Source organism: Phoxinus phoxinus, assembly GCF_949152265.1.
Source record: "Phoxinus phoxinus genome assembly, chromosome: 7".
NCBI lineage: Eukaryota > Metazoa > Chordata > Actinopteri > Cypriniformes > Leuciscidae > Phoxinus > Phoxinus phoxinus.
In genome coordinates this window covers 1,485,642-1,507,662 of record NC_136882.1, presented here as the reverse complement: position 1 = coordinate 1,507,662, position 22,021 = coordinate 1,485,642, and the positions used below count along the sequence as shown (strand labels likewise).

The 22,021-nt window shown below is 43.1% G+C and overlaps 2 protein-coding genes across 2 annotated transcripts; both read right to left on the bottom strand.

Moving 5' to 3' along the window:
- Positions 1 to 2,085: 2,085 nt before the first annotated feature.
- On the bottom strand, positions 2,086 to 6,673 carry LOC307002154 (claudin-10-like). The gene is made up of 5 exons (XM_079619465.1): positions 6,376 to 6,673; positions 6,145 to 6,306; positions 5,493 to 5,580; positions 3,945 to 4,040; positions 2,086 to 2,658 (listed from the first exon to the last, which is right to left on the bottom strand). The coding sequence occupies exons 1-5, from the start codon at positions 6,626 to 6,628 to the stop codon at positions 2,478 to 2,480; spliced, it is 780 nt and encodes a 259-aa protein (XP_079475591.1). The 5' UTR covers positions 6,629 to 6,673; the 3' UTR covers positions 2,086 to 2,477.
- A 661-nt stretch (positions 6,674 to 7,334) lies between these two features.
- cldn10b (claudin 10b) lies at positions 7,335 to 13,734 on the bottom strand. The gene is made up of 5 exons (XM_079619472.1): positions 13,142 to 13,734; positions 9,124 to 9,285; positions 8,944 to 9,025; positions 8,758 to 8,862; positions 7,335 to 7,881 (listed from the first exon to the last, which is right to left on the bottom strand). Exons 1-5 carry the CDS (start codon positions 13,359 to 13,361, stop codon positions 7,728 to 7,730), a joined length of 723 nt encoding a protein of 240 aa, XP_079475598.1. The 5' UTR covers positions 13,362 to 13,734; the 3' UTR covers positions 7,335 to 7,727.
- Between the last annotated feature and the right edge of the window lie 8,287 nt (positions 13,735 to 22,021).

The window sequence follows — 22,021 nt, the reverse complement described above, 5'->3', positions numbered from 1 at the left end:
TGTGGTTTTGTCTCTCTCTGACAGAGTTCCCCCTGCCATTCTCTCTCTGTGTGTGTGTGTGTGTGTGTTAGTCCAGTGAGATACTGGAGGAGGAGGGGGAGGGGGGGGGGAGGAGGGAGGGCACACACACAGACAGCCCCCCCCCCCCTTTTCTGTGTGTGTTTGTAGGGGAGCAGAAAGACTCACACTGATACAAGCTCTAAAGCAGACTTCTTCTCGACAGTCAAAGCGGGGTTACGTTATTGCCCGTCGTGCACAGGAACCCGAAAGGCAACGGGGTGGCGGCTTTTTATATATATATATATATATATATATATATATATATATATATATATATATATATATATATAAATAAATATAGCTGCAAGCAGCGATGGAGGGCCCAAGCCGGTGGCAGCGCCAGCCCGGTGCCTTTAGTGTAACTAAAGGCACCGGGGTGGCGGTGCCACCGGCTTGGGCCCGTAATCGCTGCTTGCAGCTATATTTACTTTTGAAATTAATGTCATGCCTTCACCATCCCTGTCTGAACATATCATTACATTTCGGAACATCAAGCATATGGATTTCACTCTTTTCTACTTTTCTACTGTCTCTGGGCTTCCCACTACTACTTCCATTGAGTACTACAGTTCCATGCGATCTGCACTTCTGGACGAGTTTGCACCTATTCGAGAGCGGGTTGTTACATTTAGAAAACCCTGTCCATGGTATACTCCGGAGTTGCGTTTAATGAAAGCTGCTGGAATGCAATTGGTACAAAAAATCTGGCCTGATGGTACATAGGCTTCTTTACACTCAACAACAGTCTGTTTACTATTCTGCTTTGAATATTGCACATAATAATTATTATTCAAGCATCATTGGAAATGCTGCAACAAATTCCAAGTCTTCGTTTAAGACTATTGACAAACTTCTTAAACCAACTAAGGACATTGTTCATTGTTCATTCCTTTGTTGACCAGTGTAAAACGTTTCTTAATTATTTTACTGCATGTGAATGCAATTACTAGTATTTTAGATCCTGTTCCCTGCTCAGTTATTAAGAACTGCTTTGTACCAATCTGCCCTATATGGCTTCAATTGTGAATTCATCATCGAGTTCTGGAATTGTTCCTCCAGAATTAAAATAGCTGCCATTACACCAGTCCCTAAGAAGCCTGGTTGTGATGTTTCTGACTTGTCCAATTACAGGCCTATTTCTTACCTTTCATTTCTGGCTAAAGTTCTGGAGTGTGTTGTTGCTATTCAGTTGAATAATCACCTAGCACTGAACAGACCTTTTGAACCTTTTAAATCTGGTTTGAGAAAAGGTCATAGCACTGGGACAGCTTTAGTGAGGGTTGTAAAGGATCTTCTTACTGCGGCTGATTCTGGTGCATGCAGTATCCTGGTCTTGTTAGACCTCAGTGCTGCTTTCGACACCATATGCCACTCTGTTCTGCTGGACAGGCTGCAAAATTGGCGGGGGTTTTCTGGAGTAGTATTCAATTGGTTTCAGTCTTACTTAACAAATTGTGCCCAGTTTGTTAGCTTGGGTAATCACAAATCTGATACTGTTCCTCAGGGTTCAGTGTTAGGCCCAATTTTATTTAACATTTACATGCTTCCGCTTGGGCAGATTATCAGGAAATGTGGTATTGGGCATCACTGTTATTCAGATTATATGCAGATTTACATCACCACCAGTCCTGAAGTCCTTTGCTCATTAATAGCTTTGCGTGGCCGTCTGGAAGAGATCAGTATCTGGATGCAGAATAACTTCCTGAAGCTGAACGGCTCATAAACTGATTGGATGCAGATTGGTACAGTTAAAGCGATCAGATCAGTTTGATTGTGGATTCCAACACGGTAATTCCCACTACACAGGTTCGGGGTCTTGGTGTCATTTTTGATTCACAGTTAACATTTCAGGCACGCATAAAACATCTATTAAATTGCTTTTTACTAGGGGTGTGCACAAATATTCGATCTGTAATTATTATTCGAAACTAAAATACTATTTGAATGTTACCATGTTGCTTTGCTGGCCGTAAATCCATGATAAATCCCAAGCACTAACTCGCAGTTATAATTAAGTGCACTGGGTGGCGCTGTGGAGCATGATAACAAGTTGTTTGTATTTGATCACATAATGGTGTCGTCTGCCTCGCGAAGTCTGGAATTACTTGAAAATTATGAAAATGATCTCACTAAATGATCTTTAGCCGGTGTATCAAATAAATACCTAGGGTTGTGTTTGTTCTTGTCTAAGAGAGTCGATAAGGCCTTTCTGTATGCAATGACACTTTCCTTCCATGAAATGTGAAAAACCTCTAGTTTTGGTTTCTTTCAACTACGCTCCATTTTTTCAGGCTGTCTTCTTGAGGTGTAATAACATCAACTAATAGCTGATCAATGACTGAAACCAACTGAAAGCCTTTTTACAAAGTGAACCCGACATGCTTTTATTGCTGGTTGTCATGAACTCTTTTCAGGTTTCACACAAACGTGTCTCTGGCGGGTATTTTGTCCCGTGTGTCGTGTGAGATGCTGGAGACGCGAGAGCCGCTGGACCGTCCTGATGGAGCGCGGTACGCTGTAGTGTAGAGAGATTTACTCGCCGTCCGCTGGCCATACGACGGAGAGGCTTCTGCTCTCGCTGCACACACACTCAACATTCTGTGAGAGAGAACTGTAGATCAGTCTTCACATTTGCTATTAAAATATTCTGTTACAATAAGTTTCATTTGTTTACATTAGTTAACTACATTTAGTTAACATGACCTATAAAAATGCTACCATAGCATTCATAATCTCAACATTCGCTAATACATTTTTAAGATCAAAAGTTGTATCTGTTAAAGGGGTCATGACATGGGTTTTTTTATTTTATTATTATGTTCCCTTAGGTGCAAATATAGTATTACTATAGTTTTTTTTACAAAAAACTTTTAAAATGTAGTGATTTATGACCTTTTCCCTGTTTCTCATCCTCTGATTCACACAGTCTGTTTTGGGGGTGTTTCCCCTTTAAGAGTTCAGTGTTAACGCCCACTGTTATGATTGGCTAACAGTGCCTATGCATCAATTATTAACGCCCCCAGCCAGAACCTGTGCGCATTCAGCGTATTTAAAAAGTAGTTTAAAGTTTTAAACACATTACTTACAGTTTGCGCCGTCGTTGTTGAGCCCAGAATAGTCGGCACGGACTTATCTTTGAGCAACAGTTTTCTGGCAAAGCCAGCATCATTTTGGGATTTGTTCTCAAAACAGTCATCCTTCAAATGTATAGAACAAACGCTAAAACTAACACTGCCGTGACTGAGACGTCCGCAAAAAATAAAGTGCATCCATTTTTCCCTGACGTCTGGATCTTTCGCAGCGTATTCAAAGATGTTGTTTGTCCACAGCAGGAACAGCACATCTGCGGCATCGTAATCTCCCTGTACACAGACCCACTCGCTGTCCGTCCACTGAACACTCGTGAGGCGCGCGGCGCGCGGGCGCGACAACGATACGAAATGAGCGTAGTTGTCTTCCGCTTAAAGCGTAGTTGTCTTGCGCTGGAGGCGGTCATATGCAAACGCTGGTACGTCACTTCGTACCGTGACGTCACTTCTTACCGTGGATCCAGAACGAGCTGTATTTAGAGCTTGATTAAATAAATGATTCGTTTATAATGGGGAGGAAGTCTTAAGCTATGAAACTTGCAGGACGTTTTAATGGTACAAAGACCTCTTATATACCAAAAGATCAAGGCAAATTTGGTTTCTCATGTCATGACCCCTTTAACATTAATGAACTGTGAACTAACATTTTTATTTAAATAACATTAACAAAGGTTAATAAATGTTGTATGGATGTATAACATATTTTACATACCGGCATAAGTGTTCACTTTATTGTAAAGTATTACCAAATATTCTTAATTAGTTCTGTAAATATAAACTGAAACGATTATTTACCTGGTTGGGATGACTGTCACAGCATATAAAACAGATCCAAGAATTATAAAGAAATTTCCAGCCAATCCGAGGAATATCGGAGTTCCGATGCCATACCTACACAGTACAGAGATATAATACACATGAGAAATAATCGAGTACACAAAATATCTGCCGCAATATCTCTGACATACCATAATCAGCACTGAATTATTATTTTTAATAATTTCCTCATTATATTAGTGTAAACATAAACCGGATATTCCTCTGAAATACAGCAGATTCAGAGTCAAAGTCTTTTAAACGCCACATCAATCTGCACTATACCATAATGACAGAGTAAAAACCCTCAATCTGTGTTTATGAACACATGAACACGCATTACTGACAGCAGTGTGTTCATACAGTGTAACATCTTCATCGCCCCCTGCTGGTGTCCTCGGCTCTGTGTGTCAGCGGAGAACACTACACAGCTGTTCCTCAGCACTAGCTCAACTTCTACTTACAGTATCAATGGGAATGAATACACACAGAAAGGTTCTTACTCATTCCAATTTGTAAGGGTGTATAAGAGATTTTAGAGAAACACTTTATTTGGGTCCCTATATGAAGTGTCGGTTACACTTCATAATAACTCCACGCTATTGATCATTAGTTAAGCATTAGTAAAAAGTGAATTGAAAATTTATAAAGCATTAATAGACATTAATAAGCGGCTTATAAATACAGCTATACATGCTTTATTCTTTATTTACAAGCATATCTATAATGCATTTAATAATTGTATTTTCATACTTTATTAATGATCAATTTATCATTTCTAAATTAAGCATTACATTATTTCCAAACCAGTAATTTAGGAGTTGTCAGTGGTTCACTTAGAAAGTGTGAGTAAATGATTAATAAACTATTTAAATGTACATTCATACATCTTATTATTCAGACATATAGTAATAGTGTGTTAATAACTGCTTTATTAACATGTATTTCTACTGTAATTGATGATTAATGCAGGCAGTTATGAAGCCTTTAGTCGTGGTCAGTGGACTATTGTGTGAGCTTGTCTAAAGTGAGGACTAGTTATGCCGTATAAAGCATTTATAAAGGAGATTTAAAGACTCGGTTATCTTCTAAACAGAAAAGGAAACAAACACAAAACAGTGATACAGAACATATAAATATATAAGTCTTTAAATCTCCTTTATAAATGCTTTATACGGCATAACTAGTCCTCACTTTAGACGAGCTCACACAATAGTCCACTGACCACGACTAAAGGCTGTTTATGTCCTAGTCTTTGGCCTATTGTGTGTCCACATACCGCATGTTAATTAATTTATATAGTTTGTGTATATACTCTCTGTTCAGTTCAGTTCCTTGTCCATCCATGTCTATTGGCAAGTCTTTTAGCGGGACGCTTTTCCTTCTGCTCCCGAGTGTTCCTCAGATGTGTGTGTGTTTTGTGTATATAAGTTTTCTGCTACTAGATCCTGCAACCAACACAAGCTGTGTGCTACTGCTCAAGTACAACAGTCTGGACAGTGGATGTTACCGTATGGCCTTGTGTACCTGATAACACTCCTGTCGGCCGCCGGCGAGAAGGCGGCGCTGGCGACTCTGTTTGTGTATAGACAATACGCCGCTAGCGCTGACACACCTGAGGAGGAAACACAAGATCTCTCAGTGTGTGTGTGTATGGGTGAGTGCTGGTACACACAACACGATCCCACACTTTGTTTATGAAATATGTTCCACATGAGTATCAGGTTCATCCCACAATAGTTCCTGGTTCTCCCAATGTTTGTTCCTGGAGTCTGTCACTGGTGGAGGTTTGGTTTCTGCCGCTGTTGTCTTGCTTAGTTAGGGACATTTAATATTCAGCAATATCATTGATCTGCATTGACAGCATTATATGAGAACTGACCTGAGCTGGACGATGACGATATTTTCTCCATAACTTTTTACAACAAAAATGAACTATCGCTGAACTTGCTTAACTTTCTTCTAGAAACAAACTTTGTTGCATTATTTCCCTGTTATCACTGTAAAGCTGCGTTGAAACACTCAAGTATAAATAAAGCTGACTGGACTGGTTTAGGAACCACACTGATTTATAACCACTGGGATAGCTTTAAACCTGTGTATACATAAATACAGATCAGATTCTGTGTGTGTGCATATAGTTTGAACGCATAGATATTGGATAAATGGTTGTACTCACCACCGACAAAGTGAAAAGCAGCTCCGGAGAGCAATATGTTATCCTTGTGTTCCCCGCTTCCACCGATGTACGTGCAGTCCATGCCGATGAAGCAGAGCACGGCGGCGACGAAGCCCAGACTCATGCCGGCCATCAGCAGCCCTCGCACACCCTGGACATACGCTGTAGAAGAGCACACCGGTCAGACCTCGACCTCCCCAGCACACACCCTGCGGACCCCAGCGCACTTACGTGTGACGGCCCACAGCACGTCGTAATCTCTGCAGTTGGTGACGGAAGACGTGTCCGTCACACAGTCCCTCCACAGGTTTGACCAGTACCAGGACGCCTTGATCATCCAGCTGCCGCCCTTGCCCCCCACGAAGAGCACTCTCCAGTAGTCCATGGCCAGCGTACAGCTGACGAAGAGCCAGCCGAGGGTGGACAGCACGAACCCCAACACCTGGACCAGACTTTTCCTCATCGCTCCTGAGCACACGCTCATCCTCACGCCAACATGGCCGACTCCTCAGTGGAGGGAAGCGGCGCTCTGACCTTTACGAGGAAGTCCTGAAGGGACGGATGTTGTGTTTGTACACACACCATGACGCTGGTGTACTGTAAATATTGTGAGGAGTGTGTCTGGCAGAGAAGACGTCATCTGTGAGACGCTTGTAAATAAATGAAACGCACATTTCTTCCTGAAACATCATCTCTCTGGTGGCAAAGTCAGCAAATATGTGACCCTGGACCACAAAACCAGCCACAATAGGGTAAAAATTAATTGAGGTTTATACATCGCATAAAAGCTGAATAAATAATCTCTCCACTGATGTGTGGTGTGTTAGGATAGGACAATATTTGGTCGAGACACAACTATTGAAAATCTGGAATCTGAGGAGCAAAAAATGTAAACATTGAGAAAATCTCCTTTAAAGTTGTGCATTTATGTTCACGATTGTGCTGCATTCACTCACAAAAATACATGTTTTATATATTTACGGCAGGACATTCACTAAATATCTTCATGGAACATGATCTTAATATCCTCATGATTTTTGGCATAAAAGAAAAATGGATAATTTTGACCCATATAATGTATAGTTGCTATTGCGACTCCAGACTGGGTTTGTGCTCCAGGGTCTCATATAGCAAATATATTCACACAGATATTATGCACGACTGTATCACCACAATAATATGCAACAATTATAACAACATTATATTGAATATTTATTAAACATCAAAAACAATATTCTTAAATCACATTAATTATTGAGGCTTGGCAAATCAGGCAATACAATCTCCAGACAATATTGAACTCAGATCTCCTGAGACGTGATGCTGTCTGGCCTGATCTGACCGATATACTGATGCCAGAAACTAATGATCACCCGAACTGGTGGAGCACAACACAACTATCGACAGATGATCTCATGCAGTGCTGCGTAAACATAACCATGATGCAGTAGATATGCTATAGAGGCAAACAATAACCAAATCTTGAAGTACAGCATCGGATACACAACATGTGCTGGCCATCCCACGGCACTAAAGGAGCGACAGAACCCAATGAGAGATCGCACTTCAGCTTCAGCACGGGGTTATACGTAAGCGTTCTTGTCGAACTGTTGTGAGGAGCTGATGCATTCTGGGGGAGGCCTTCTCACGTGAGACGCCTGACTCTGAGGAGCCGCTCGCGACATCAGAGAGACTCCGCTGGTGACGAAAGCCTTTCTGTCCGACGGGTACGGCGAGCTGCAGCGACAGGGAAACAACAGCATCGAGATCAGTTAATATCACTCAGTGACCAGGCCTCGTTCATGACCGGTGCGCCGCACAACACAGCCTCCATCAGAAGTTCTGGAAGCTCATAATGTACAGTAAGGTCTGAAGAGACCCGTGTGAAATCATACTCGAGAGAAGCCAGTCAGTGGAGTTTGTGGTAAAACCTTTACAGTGCTTCTATATTGTTGTATTTCAATATATTTGATAATTCATACTCATAAAGTAGAACTGAAATGACATTCATTACAAGATGATTTAGTTAAAACATTTCGAAATGCACCTGCAGTCTATTTTTCCAGTCTTGAGGATTTCTATCAAATATTGTGCAAAATTCTCATCTCGTTCTTGTGAACCCAATCTTGTGTCTCGTCTTGTCTCGTGAGATAAGGGTCTCGTCACACCCCTAGTAAGTACATCTGTAAGTAGACTGATCCATGCGTACGAACATTAGAGACGGAGCAGTTTAAGACACCGATGGTGAGCTGAGGGACTGATGAAGGAAAAAGGAATATTAGTAGTGGATGCGCTGCTGTTGAACACTTGTCCTGTGGCGTGCTGTGTTTTAATGTTTGCTCAGCGCATGATAAGTGCAGAACTCATGATCTAAGAAAATATGTTCACGCAAATAATGATCAAAAATGCACAATAAGGCCTATCTGATTCCATTACACATATAAAACTATGTCAGTGGAAAAGATTTAGAAAAACTTTCTCTATATTTTATACTATTTGAATTTATTTATTCAAAAACATGGTAAGGATCGGCTACTAAAGGATTTTCAGCAATGTAATGTGACGCAAGTCTGATTCTTTGAGCCGTGTGTGTAAGAGGCGTTTGTCGTTCACCTGCTGCTCATGCCTTCAGACAGCGAGAGGCAGAACACCGCGCCGCCGAGGATACACAGCGTCGAGCCGGCCCAGCCGATGAACAGCGCGGCGCCCAGCTCATACCTGAGGGGAAGCACAACGTGTCATCTCCAACATCACTGCTGTCACTCAAAGCTCTTAGGAGAGGAAAAACATGATACCTACTTTTGCGCAACATACATAGGATCGAAAAACTCAGACGTGATCCTGTGGGCGTAGAGGGAGCAGGCGGTCAGAGAACACAGACCTGGCGAGGAACAGCGTTATATTGAGTATACACTTCAGCTGTGGATAATAGTGCTCAGAGGTCAGAGGTCAGAGATGTGTAATGTTAACGAAACTCACCAGTACAAACAAAGTTGAGCCCAGCAAAGGAGACGATTCTGGCCTTGGTTTGGTCAAGACCACCGACCTTAGTGCACTTCATGCCGATCAGAGCAAAGACAGATCCAAAGAAACCGAGACAGACAGCAGCGATCATCAGACCTCGACACACCTGGATATAACCTGATCAACAATAGAAAACATATGACATTAGAAACACTGTCAGTCAATAAAATCAATCAATGAATTCCCTTTCAAGTTCAATTCACTCGTCAGTAGAAATACTGAAGCCCTATTGAATAGCGCCAAACCATTGGATTGGCCAATGAGGTTCAAGTGCGCCAAACTGGAGGCGGGTCTTCCCGCTATATAAGGAGGAGTTGAGTATACCTCGCCTCAGAATCTTTCTCCTTCAGACATCTGAACTGTCTACAAGAAGCCAACTACAGCTCGCCATAGAGATACGTTCTGGTGAGAATGCCAATATTTCTTTTAGTGATTTTGGATGAATGCCTCTTGGCCATATCACCCTGTAACCCAAGACTGGTGTCCCACTGGAGCTGAGGCTGAGCTGGTCAGTACCTGGATGGGAGACTCCTGAGAAAACCAGGTCTCTCCTGGTAGAGGTGTTAGTGAGGCCAGCAGGGGGCGCTCACCCTGTGGTCTGTGTGGGTCCTAATGCCCCAGTGTAGTGATGGGGACACTATACTGTCAAAGAGCGCCGTCCTTCGGATGAGACGTTAAACCGAGGTCCTGACTCTCTGATGTCATTAAAAATCCCAGGATGTCCTTTAAAAAAAAAGAGTAGTTGTGTAACCCCGGTGTCCCGGCATCTGTCCATCATGGCCTCCTCATCATCCCCATATACTGATTGGCTTCATCACTGTCTCCTCTCCACCAGTAAGCTGGTGTCTGGAGGGCGTTCTGGCGCAATATGGCTGCCGTCGCATCAGCAAGCGTCAGGTGACCCTTATGTGTAAAAGATCAGTTAATAAGAGCGTGCCAAATTGTGTAGTGCTTTATATACTAAGATCAGTGATTTAAAATCGACCCTGTATTAAATTGGAAGGCAATTTAACGTAGCTAAAATAGATCTTATATGCTGGTGTTCACGAACACATGTTAACAATCTAGCAGCAGAGTTGCGTACTAATTATAAGCGATTAAACAGTGATTGGCTCACACCTGCATACAAGGAATTACAATAGTCCAGTTTTACAGAAATAAAAGCATGAATAATCTTGTCCAGGTTAGTAGATGACAGAAATGGTTTTACCTTTGCTACTGATCTCAAATACAAGAAGCCGGATTTAACCACAGATCAAACTGTACCGCAAGGTTCTTAACCACAATTACAGAGCCATTCTTACAGAATCAGAACAAAATTGGGAATCAGAGGTCCCGAACCAGATTATCTTAGTTTTACTTTCGTTTAAATTAAACAAATTCAATGACATCCATAACTTAACTTCATGTAAACAGTTTAGTAATAACTCAATTGACCGTCTGTCCTGTTTGCTTAGAGGAAGGTACACCTGAGTGTTGTCTACATAACAGTGAAAAGATACTCCATGTCTCTGAAAAATATAATCTAAAGGTACATTTAAAGTGAAAACAGAATTGGACCAAGAATAGAACCTTGTAGAACACCACAAATCATTGAACCAGATTTGGAATAAAGTTGACTAATATAAACTGAGAAGGTCCTATTAGAGAGAAAAGATTTAAACCATTCAAGAGCCATACCCCGAATACCCACAGTATTTCCTCAGCGAGTAATGGTATCCTGGCTTTTACAAGCACAACATGTTTCAGTCACTCACTCAATCACACAATGTCATAAAACTTTAATGTGGTGCTGGGTTGCTGAGTATTTCACAAACTGCGGATCTAATGGGATTTTCACGCACAACCATCTCTAGGGTTTGCAGAGAATGGTCTGAGGAAAAAGGAGGAAATATCCAGGGAGTGAAAATGCCTTGTTTATGCCAGAGGTCAGAGGAGAATGACCAGACTGGCACAGCTGATAGAAAGGCAACTGTAACTCAAATAAGCACTGGTTACACCCGAGGTCTGCAGAAGAGCCTCTCTGAACACACAACACATCCAGCCTTGAAGCAGACGAGCTCCAGCAGCAGAAGACTCACACCGGTGACGCTCCTGACCCGCCTGGATGAGTCTGTGAGTCTGTATTTCTGCTGTTACATTCAGATGGGTCAGAATTTGGTATAACCAAACAGCATGGATCCGTCCTGCCTTGTATGAGCGGTTCAGGCTGCTGGTGTAATGGTGTTTTCCTGGCACTCTTTTTCTTAGCACCAATTGAGCATCGTTTAAACGCCACAGCCGACCTGAGTATTGTTGCTGACCATGTCCGTTCCTTTATGACCACAGTGTACTCATCTTCTGATAGATACTTCCAGCAGGATCAGGCGCTTGTCACAAAGCTCAAATCCTCTCAAACTGGTTCCTGATGAGTTCCCTAAACTCACACGCTCACCAGATCCCAGTCCAATAGAGCAGCTTTATGATGTGCTGGAACTGGAGATTCACATCATGGATCTGCAGCAACTGTGTGATGATATTGTGACAAAATGGACTCAAAATGTCACAAAGAATTAAGGCAGTTCTGTAGGAAAAAGAGGGTCTGACCTGGAACTAGTAAGGTGTACCTAATAAAGTGGCTGGTGTATAATAAAAATTGATTAATTAACTATAATTCAGTATTTAGACAGAAAACAGAAAAGATCTTGCAATTATAATGGTGATTAATTAATCACTGTGGTTAAACACAGGCTCTTTCTCTGACGTCTGTCCTTCAGTCATGGAAGATCAGACTGGTGTCACACACACACACACACACACACACACACACACACACACACACACACACACACACACACACACACACACACACACACACACACACACACACACACACACACACACACACTTCTAGCTGTTCTCTGTAATATTAGCTTACTAGTTAACCCACGAAAACAAATGAATGAATGGAAAACAGCCTGGGGATAAATACATCTAAATTATTCCCCTTTCTGAAAAGTGCTAAACATTGACATACTGGAAGGAAAAGAGTCGTTTCAAACTTTTGTGTGTTTGCCTTGTACAAATGGTTATCTCTGTTGAGAGCATTATTCCTAGAAATATATCACCTGGGCGAGATGAAATGCGAGCCGTATATTGATGCTGAGCAACGAGACACAAATATACATGTCTTCTTACACTCTTAAAAATAAAGGTTTCCATTCTGGGTTCCGCAATCCCTTCCGTGTTCAGTTCTTAAAAGAACAAAAAAAATGTGTGAAGAACATTTTAATAATCTAAAGAACATTTTCCACTATAAAGACCCTTTTGTGCAATGGAAAGATTGCATGGATCGTGGATGTTAAATGTTCTTCATGGAACCATCAATGCCAGTACAAGACCTTTATTTTAAAGTGTGTGTGTTCATGAAGCCTGAAATGACTAGTGAAAATGCTTTTATATTGAATTAAGAAATGCAAACAAAATTATAAGCATAACACTCTGAGTAAAGTTTGAATTTAAACATGTATTTGGTGTGTGTCTCTCACTGGAGATGCATGACCCAAACATGATGATCTGAGATGATCCAAGAGCAGCTTCAACGCTGAACAACATCAGACCAAGTGCTTCACTTCCAGTTGACTAGTCAATCTGAAATATTTCTTATACAACCAAGACATACAGTACATATACATACAGCAGTGGTCAACAGTGACGTCCGGAGGGGATATTTGTTTTTAATGACCCTACAAGTTTGATTAAACCATCAAAATATGATCTATCTATTATATTTTTTACATATTTAAAATATGAGGGAAGGTCAAAACACTAAGCTTGGTTAAGGTACTCATTGCACAAAATTATTTGACAGAAAAGGCACACTACAGCTACCGGTTTTAAAAAAAAGTCAACTGAACATTGAATGAAGATTTTCTTACATCACTTTTGGCCACTACTGTACTTTTAAGCACACAGATTGACAAAAGCGCCTGACCGTCCAGTGCCAGCATTGAAGGGAAGTCTTTGCAGTTGGAGATCCCAGTAGAATCCGTCACGCAGGTTTTCCACAGGTTGGACCAGAAGGTGGCTGTGGTGATAACTGTGCCGTCGATCGAAGACACCTTCCAGTAGTCCGTCGGTAAAGTGGAGGACACCAGCACCCAACCCGACGTGGTGAGTACAAACGCCATGATCTCTCTTGCCATGCTGCTCATCGTCCCTCAGAAGTTCTCCAGCCGTCACTCCTGCGGTGTTGTGTGTGTTTAGCTATTAGTGCACTCGATCAGCTGGGTAATGTATTCTCATTTCACACTGGAGGGTGTGCCTGACTCTGAAAGAGAGCACAGAACTATGACCAGGCACTTTTTAGGAATATCTATACCAAGACTTGAGTTCATGCTCAAACCCTCAGCTGCAAGAGAAAGACTCTGGGATATTGTATTACTGATTGTATTAGATATGTATACTTTGTATTATATGTATTTTAAGTTAAACATACATTTTGTTGTTATTTTTTACAAAATTAAAGAAAGAAAGAAGATAAAAATGTGTCAACCAGACCAGTGCATGCTTTTACAATAGCATGTGAAAATTATAAGAATACTAAGGAGATGATCAATAAAAGAAAAGGTCACCCTTACCAAACAAACATATATGGGAATATACTGAAAAATATTTTTCTTTAAGCATGGACCATGTATGGCTCTGTGTATAGCTTTATTGAAACTAATTATTAAAACTTTATTGAAATGAGTTAATTTATTCCTTGCTATGAATTAATTTCCACCTCCTCCAGGCCTTCAGTGTTTCCCTGGCTCGACATCTCCTCTGCTCTGCCTGGGTCTTGTCTCGTCTCCACCTCCTCCAGGCCTTCAGCGTTTCCCTTGCTCTACACCTCTGCAGTGCCTGGGTCTCGTCTCGTCTCCACCTCCTCCAGTCATTCAGCGTTTCCCTGGCTCTAAGCCTCCTCTGCTCTGCCTGGGTCTCGTCTCGTCTCCACCTCCTCCAGGCCTTCAGCGTTTCCCTGGCTCTACACCTCTGCAGTGCCTGGGTCTCGTCTCCACCTCCTCCAGGGCTTCAGCGTTTCCCTGGCTCTACATCTCCTCTGCTCTGCCTGGGTCTCGTCTCGTCTCCACCTCCTCCAGGCCTTCAGCATTTCCCTGGCTCTACATCTCCTCTGCTCTGCCTGGGTCTCGTCTCGTCTCCACCTCCTCCAGGCCTTCAGCGTTTCCCTGGCTCTACACCTCTGCAGTGCCTGGGTCTCGTCTCCACCTCCTCCAGGGCTTCAGCGTTTCCCTGGCTCTACACCTCTGCAGTGCCTGGGTCTCGTCTCCACCTCCTCCAGGCCTTCAGCGTTTCCCTGGCTCTACATCTCCTCTGCTCTGCCTGGGTCTCGTCTCCACCTCCTCCAGGGCTTCAGCGTTTCCCTGGCTCTACACCTCTGCAGTGCCTGGGTCTCGTCTCCACCTCCTCCAGGGCTTCAGCGTTTCCCTGGCTCTACACCTCTGCAGTGCCTGGGTCTCTTCTCCACCTCCTCCAGTCCTTCAGCGTTTCCCTGGCTCTACGCCTCCTCTGCTCTGCCTGGGTCTTGTCTCCACCTCCTCCAGGCCTTCAGTGTTTCCCTGGCTCTACACCTCTGCAGTGCCTGGGTCTCGTCTCGTCTCCACCTCCTCCAGGGCTTCAGCGTTTCCCTGGCTCTACACCTCTGCAGTGCCTGGGTCTCTTCTCCACCTCCTCCAGTCCTTCAGCGTTTCCCTGGCTCTACGCCTCCTCTGCTCTGCCTGGGACTTGTCTCCACCTCCTCCAGGCCTTCAGCGTTTCCCTGGCTCTACACCTCTGCAGTGCCTGGGTCTCGTCTCGTCTCCACCTCCTCCAGGCCTTCAGCGTTTCCCTGGCTCTACGCCTCCTCTGCTCTGCCTGGGTCTTGTCTCCACCTCCTCCAGGCCTTCAGCGTTTCCCTGGCTCTACACCTCTGCAGTGCCTGGGTCTCGTCTCGTCTCCACCTCCTCCAGGCCTTCAGTGTTTCCCTGGCTCTACATCTCCTCTGCTCTGCCTGGGTCTCGTCTCGTCTCCACCTCCTCCAGGCCTTCAGTGTTTCCCTGGCTCTACATCTCCTCTGCTCTGCCTGGGTCTCGTCTCCACCTCCTCCAGGGCTTCAGCGTTTCCCTGGCTCTAAGCCTCCTCTGCTCTGCCTGGGTCTCGTCTCGTCTCCACCTCCTCCAGGCCTTCAGTGTTTCCCTGGCTCTACATCTCCTCTGCTCTGCCTGGGTCTCGTCTCCACCTCCTCCAGGGCTTCAGCGTTTCCCTGGCTCTACACCTCTGCAGTGCCTGGGTCTCGTCTCGTCTCCACCTCCTCCAGGCCTTCAGCGTTTCCCTGGCTCTACGCCTCCTCTGCTCTGCCTGGGTCTTGTCTCCACCTCCTCCAGGCCTTCAGCGTTTCCCTGGCTCTACATCTCCTCTGCTCTGCCTGGGTCTCGTCTCGTCTCCACCTCCTCCAGGCCTTCAGTGTTTCCCTGGCTCTACATCTCCTCTGCTCTGCCTGGGTCTCGTCTCGTCTCCACCTCCTCCAGGGCTTCAGTGTTTCCCTGGCTCTACTCCTCCTCTGCTGTGCCTGGGTCTCGTCTCCACCTCCTCCAGGGCTTCAGTGTTTCCCTGGCTCTACTCCTCCTCTGCTGTGCCTGGGTCTCGTCTCCACCTCCTCCAGGGCTTCAGTGTTTCCCTGGATCTACACCTCTGCTCTGCCTGGGTCTCGTCTCCACCTCCTCCAGGGCTTCAGTGTTTCCCTGGCTCTACATCTCCTCTGCTCTGCCTGGGTCTCGTCTCGTCTCCACCTCCTCCAGGGCTTCAGTGTTTCCCTGGCTCTACTCCTCCTCTGCTGTGCCTGGGTCTCGTCTCCACCTCCCTCGCTCGAGCTCCTGATTCCAGCCTGGATCCTGCCTCCATCAGTTCCACTGTGGGCCTTCATCCCGTCTCGGCTCTAGGTCATTTTCTTGCATTAACGTTGTGTTAGGTGTGTAGTGTGCTATTGCCCCTGTGACTATTAAATATTGCATTCTGTGTCACCCGTGACAGATTTACAAATATAAATGTAAATACAAATATTTGGACATGCAGTATATGTTCAAATATATTTATACATGCATAGTAATATAGTTTATCACATGTATATCTGTAGCGGTGGTGTATATTATGTCATGTTTCTGGTTTGTGGTTTCACTGTCTTTGGTTTTTTCATTCAGTTTGTACCTTGTTTCTCTGCCTTGTTAATTAGGGTGACCACCATCAAACGAACCAAATGTGGGACAATTATAAGTTTGTGTGGAACAATGTGGGACATGTTACCAACGCTAAAACATAACGTCTATCTAACTTAATAAAAACATTTGTATTCTGCCTTTCAGCTGATAAAAATGAGTTGTTCTTTAGTCCCTTCCAGAAAACACCATTACATCACAATGTAACATAACATATCTTTATTTTACATGTCATTTAAATTCAACATCACTGAGCCCAAAGGCACCATGCAGATCACTATTTTTGAACTCTACACCTCCTCTGCTCTGCCTGGGTCTTGTCTCGTCTCCACCTCCTTTGGAGTTATTGAATGTATGTACGTTCCGTGTGAGTTATCCTGTTCCTTGTTCTGAGTTTATCCTGTTCTGAGTAATTAAAGTCTACTGCTTGCATTTAGATCCGACTACCACCTTTGCTTCCACGCAAATTCATGACAATATCTATATATTATGAAGTGCTATTTAATATTAAAATCACATACATTATATACTGTATAGTGTATAAGTAAATATATTGTCACATTATTCAATAAATGAAAAGCATCAAGTCCTAATGTATTAATACATATATTAACACAATATATTATTCTATAGTTATATATTATCAAATAATTTAATATTTTCAGCATTCGTATATAAGGAAATATATTTTCTTTGTGTAAGGGCAAACTTACTGAAATTAATCAATCAATTACACTTCCATTGTTCTATAACATTTCCAAACTATGCAAAAACGCAAATCTGATTTATGATGATTTTGGTCAGGAGTGTCCCCTCTTATAAGACAGTGACTACGTTTACAAGCTGTCAATATTCGGGTTATGTTCGGGTTAAGGTCACTATTCGGGTTTCTGAAACATTCGGGATAACCCGTTTACATGCGTGAGCAGAGAGAGTTACTCCTGTATACATGGAATGTGTAATCAGTCGCCAATATCCCGATGTAAACGGCGACGCACGGTTAGCGTCTGGACGTACGGACAACATTAAGACGCAATATGCGTCATTTCCGATTCTTCCTGTATCCAAAGACAACAACAACAGCAGCAGCAGCGCGCGGATAATGAATAGTTTGGGGCAGATAGCGATAGTCTTTGTTTTCGCTTTGGCGCTGGTACTGATCCACCAGCAGCACTGACACTACTGTGCCTCATGGTCTTTATTAATAGAAGGAGAGAAATTGAGCAAGAGATGCGAAATGTAGCTGGAGCTGTGCCACACATATAAAGAAATTGGTCTCCTCCTCGCTCCAAAAGTGCGGTGCTGTGCTGCGTCTCGCCATGTTAACCTCGACTTGTTTACTTCCGCTATACTGCACGCGGGGTTTTTTTATGCGCCGTCTCTAACTTACTCAAAAGACCAAGATTCCTTGCGAATAGAACATGCGCAGAACACACATTTTGATGGGGATATGCCGAAACGCGTTTACAAGACCAAATATTCGGGTTAGAAAAGGGGTACCCCAGGTATAATATCCCGGTTTTTAAAAACCGGGATATGAGCATATCCGGGTTTTTGCCGGTGTTTACATGGCTGTGCGCGACCGGGTTATTGGCTGCATGCAAACGTAGTCAATGATAACATCATCAGAATAAGCCACGGTGTGTGTTAATAGAACAAATTATCTACGTATCATGATTGTCACTCAGTGTGAGATCAAGTACAACATGAACACTGCTATAAGAAGTGCTGTTAGAAATAATTTTCTGTCTGTGTACGTGGATGAGAACATTGAAGTTTAGGTTATAACAGAGTTATAAGGGTTGCTTATGTTCAGCACTTAATGATTCTGAGAGTTTGGTTACTCATTCAGAGAGCCATTGTTCTAATACTGACCTCAACAAGTTGCATTTCTGTGAAACTCTTCCATACATTACCTCACCGGTCGAGAGCGGATGCCTTTCTCCGGTGTGGAAAAAGCTTTCACAACACATTATATACAGACAAAGAATGTGTTTTGCTTTTTTGTTTTTAATTAATTGCAAAGTCATTTTTAAAACTGCAGATGGGAAACCAATACCCTACTCAGGGTTCATAGCAGACCTTATTGAAGCGGTACAGCTACCAGCCCAAGTGGCCATAGTGAAAGTCAAAGGTCTGGGGATGATGAAACCGCTGTGGGAATAGGCACGCAGATGAAAAAGAAAGCAGTGCAGGAACAAATTATCATTCCCCGATACAGGATACCCAAGGTGAGAGAGTGATAACAGAACTCCATTTGCTTCTAAAGTATCGATCGCTCTTCGCTAAACCGTTAGCTATTGATTGGCATTTTCACATTCCTTATCAAGCACAATCTTCGGCAGTCAAACGAATGAATCGAACGATAAAAGATAAACTGACCAAGGCCTCATTGGACATGGGAAAAAAATGGGTGCATTTACAACCAGCCGTATTGGCAGAACTAAGAATGACCCCATGTGCCACAACCAAACTCTCTCCTTTTGAGATTCACCATGGGTGAAAAATTGCCCCAGCGTTTCTTCCCTAGGTGACCTGGAAGTGGTAGTCGAGGACTACGTTACGGCGTTAGTAAAAAAAACTGAAATCTATAAATGCCAATGGGCCCTATCTTGCACCCAGCGCAATTTACTTTGAACACCGACGCATGTATCATTCCTATAAATTAGGGAATGAACTTGCGCTTGCGGGGGCGGTTCAGCGCAAAGAGGAGGCGTGTTCCGGCGCAAAACTCCCCTGGTGCTATTTTCCAGTTTTAGAAAGCAATTGCGCCATTGACCAGGAAAAAAACAGTCTAAAGACAGTGGCGCGTTGCGCGTTAGTCATATGGTATTTTAAGGGCGCGTGCTTGGCCATAATGTTAACGCGCATCCACTTTGATTCTCTAATAATAATAATAATAATATAATATAAATAATATAAACTGACGCAGCAGTTTTCATTTTTGCAAATCATACATTATTACAAGGAAAAATATTAACACACGAGGGAAATCATTGTTGTGTCCGTGAAGATGTGGAAAAGATCTATCTAGATTTTTAAAAAAATAATCTAGATTAGGCTACACATTTACCCAAATTATACGCCTGTTTAACCGAAGCTAATGTGTGTGTTTCTCCATCATCCCCAATGTCACTTCTCTGTGTTTTAGGGCCCTGACGAGAATGTCGGTCTCCTCGGCTGTGAACCACTCCTGGCGAACCACTCCTGAACTGCTCCTGATGGCGCGCGCTGGCAAACCCGCCGTTATAATAGCGATCCGCCGTTATAATAGCGATCCGCCGTTATAATAGCGATCCGCCGTTATAATAGCGATCCGCCGTTATAATAGCAATCCGCCGATATAATAGCGATCCGCCGTTATAATAGCAATCCGCCGTGGAACAAGCGCGCCGGCTCTTAAAGGGAATGTGAGAGGACGCTCTGATTGGTTTATTTCACGTTACGCCCAAACCACACCTATGAGTAATGAAGCGACTTCAGACTAACCTCTTTTAGATTTGCGTCGGGCGCAAGAGTCGTTTATCCCGCCGGGAAAATAGCAACAGCGCCGGGATCCGCCCACAAAGTTACTTGCGCTTTGCGCTTTGACACTTGTGTTTCAGAGCGTTAAAATAGGGCCCAATGTCTCTTTGTCTCTCCCTATGCCTACAGAAAGTCCAACTCATGATTTTGTTTCAGGAAACCAGGTACTCATCAGGAGCCTGACCCTTGTAAAATTTGGAGAGCCAAACTATCTAGGACCAGTTGCAGTGATCGCAGTGACCAGAACATCAGCCTCAGTGGATACATGCCTCAAGGCTTAAACATCTGAAGGAGACAGTAACTAAAGAGAATTGGATGACAGGCCAAAGAAGCCTGCCTTTAATGTTGTCAAAGTGAGAAGTCTAGAGACTGAGTAGTGCAGAGGAACTGTATTTTTTAGTGATACAGGGTTTCTGCTGACAGAAGATAGGCCCCAAAATAAATCGTTTATCTGGATCATCAATGGATCCTTTGACACTATTTAGGACTAAATTCACCCTGGCTGCCCACGGTTCTGCCCGCACACATGGAATCCCTGAGTCATTAACTGAACAAGTCACAGGGTTTAGAACTAGTGCCCCGTTCCCATTTACTCACATCACATCCAGTTGGGTTTGTAGGAGAATTGGCAAGCAACATTCAGCTCAAATCGATACAACAGTGTTGAGTGACCCCTCAATTGTAGCCATTATAGCAACATATCCAAGTTATAGAAATAGGACATACCAACCTCTTGGCATACACGCAAGGGAAAGGGATACCTCTAAATCGGCATACTGGAATTATACAGGAAGTATGGACAGGCAGACCCAATAGACAACGAGAGAAGTTCTTGGTTTGGTCATACAACTCAAGACATTATCCTTTGGATTAAAATGTATTATAATTCTGATAATTCTACGATCCTCTGTGGGAGGGGGGTCTTCCCATTGCAAAAGAAGACTGCTTTGGGATCTTATAGACATACACAGTAGGTGTTTAGGTGACCGAGGGTCTGGCAAAGTGAGTGATCACTGTCAGAGAAGCAATAGCAAAGTCTGTTCTTCTAGCCCGGCCTGAAACATCAGATCATGAAGGATACGCTTGCATTAATAAAGGGGTCTGTCCCCCACAGAAAACAGCCTTGGCAAATGTGCAAACTCTGGTAAATCATAAATGAAGTGGCCATTGTTAAAAGAAAGGAAGTGTTTGCACATATTGTACTCTGTGTTTTTCCACTATGCATGAGTGCATTGCACGATATACCATATATGGAGTATCTTCTGTACAATTGTTTTTGTCACACTTCATCGATATCAAGGTTGTGGTTCATTCACACATTTTCTTGCACGCACATACGTAGAATATAAGCTGAAGGCTTTTAATGAAGATACAACTTCTGTGTCTGCGACTTGGTCCCTGATATTAGTGTCACTCTCTATGTCTTTAGTTCGACAAGGACGATCCGTAATTATTTATCTAACAGGTTGTTTGCACATGACGTCACTGCTGTGGCGGGATATGCAGATGGTGGGCAGGAAGCCATTTTCTACATAGGAAGCACTAATCACAAACTCAAAATGCTCCTGACATTAATGCAGAAACCTGCTTACCTTTTGTTTTGTTTTTGACTCGGTTAAATATTCACATTCTTCATGGTATCGTTTGCAGTGAAGAGAAGCTATTTTATCCCATTGCATGATCATTTGATGTTTTCACTGAAGTTTTGTAGAATTCCGTTAACAATGTTGATAGTACTGTGAAAACAGGGTCTCGCGCTGCTGCTTCAGCCATCATAGAAATGTCCAAATATTTAAAAAATATTAAATAAAAATGTGTTCAACAAGCAGAGAAGTCGATCCATTTCTATGTTGGAAAGGTGACATGTAACTGAAGGTTTATTGTTGTCATTGTAAATATTCACTTTCACATATGACCACAGAGGAGAATCGGAGCAGGTCACACTCAGCGGACAGACACCGACACACTGTATTTTTTTGTATTTATTTCAACAAATGACAACCAAAATCAAATCTATAGAAGCATGTGAACAGCAGTGTTGGGGAAGTTACTTTTAAAAAGTAGTGTTTGCTCGTTACTCGTTACTTCTTAAAAAA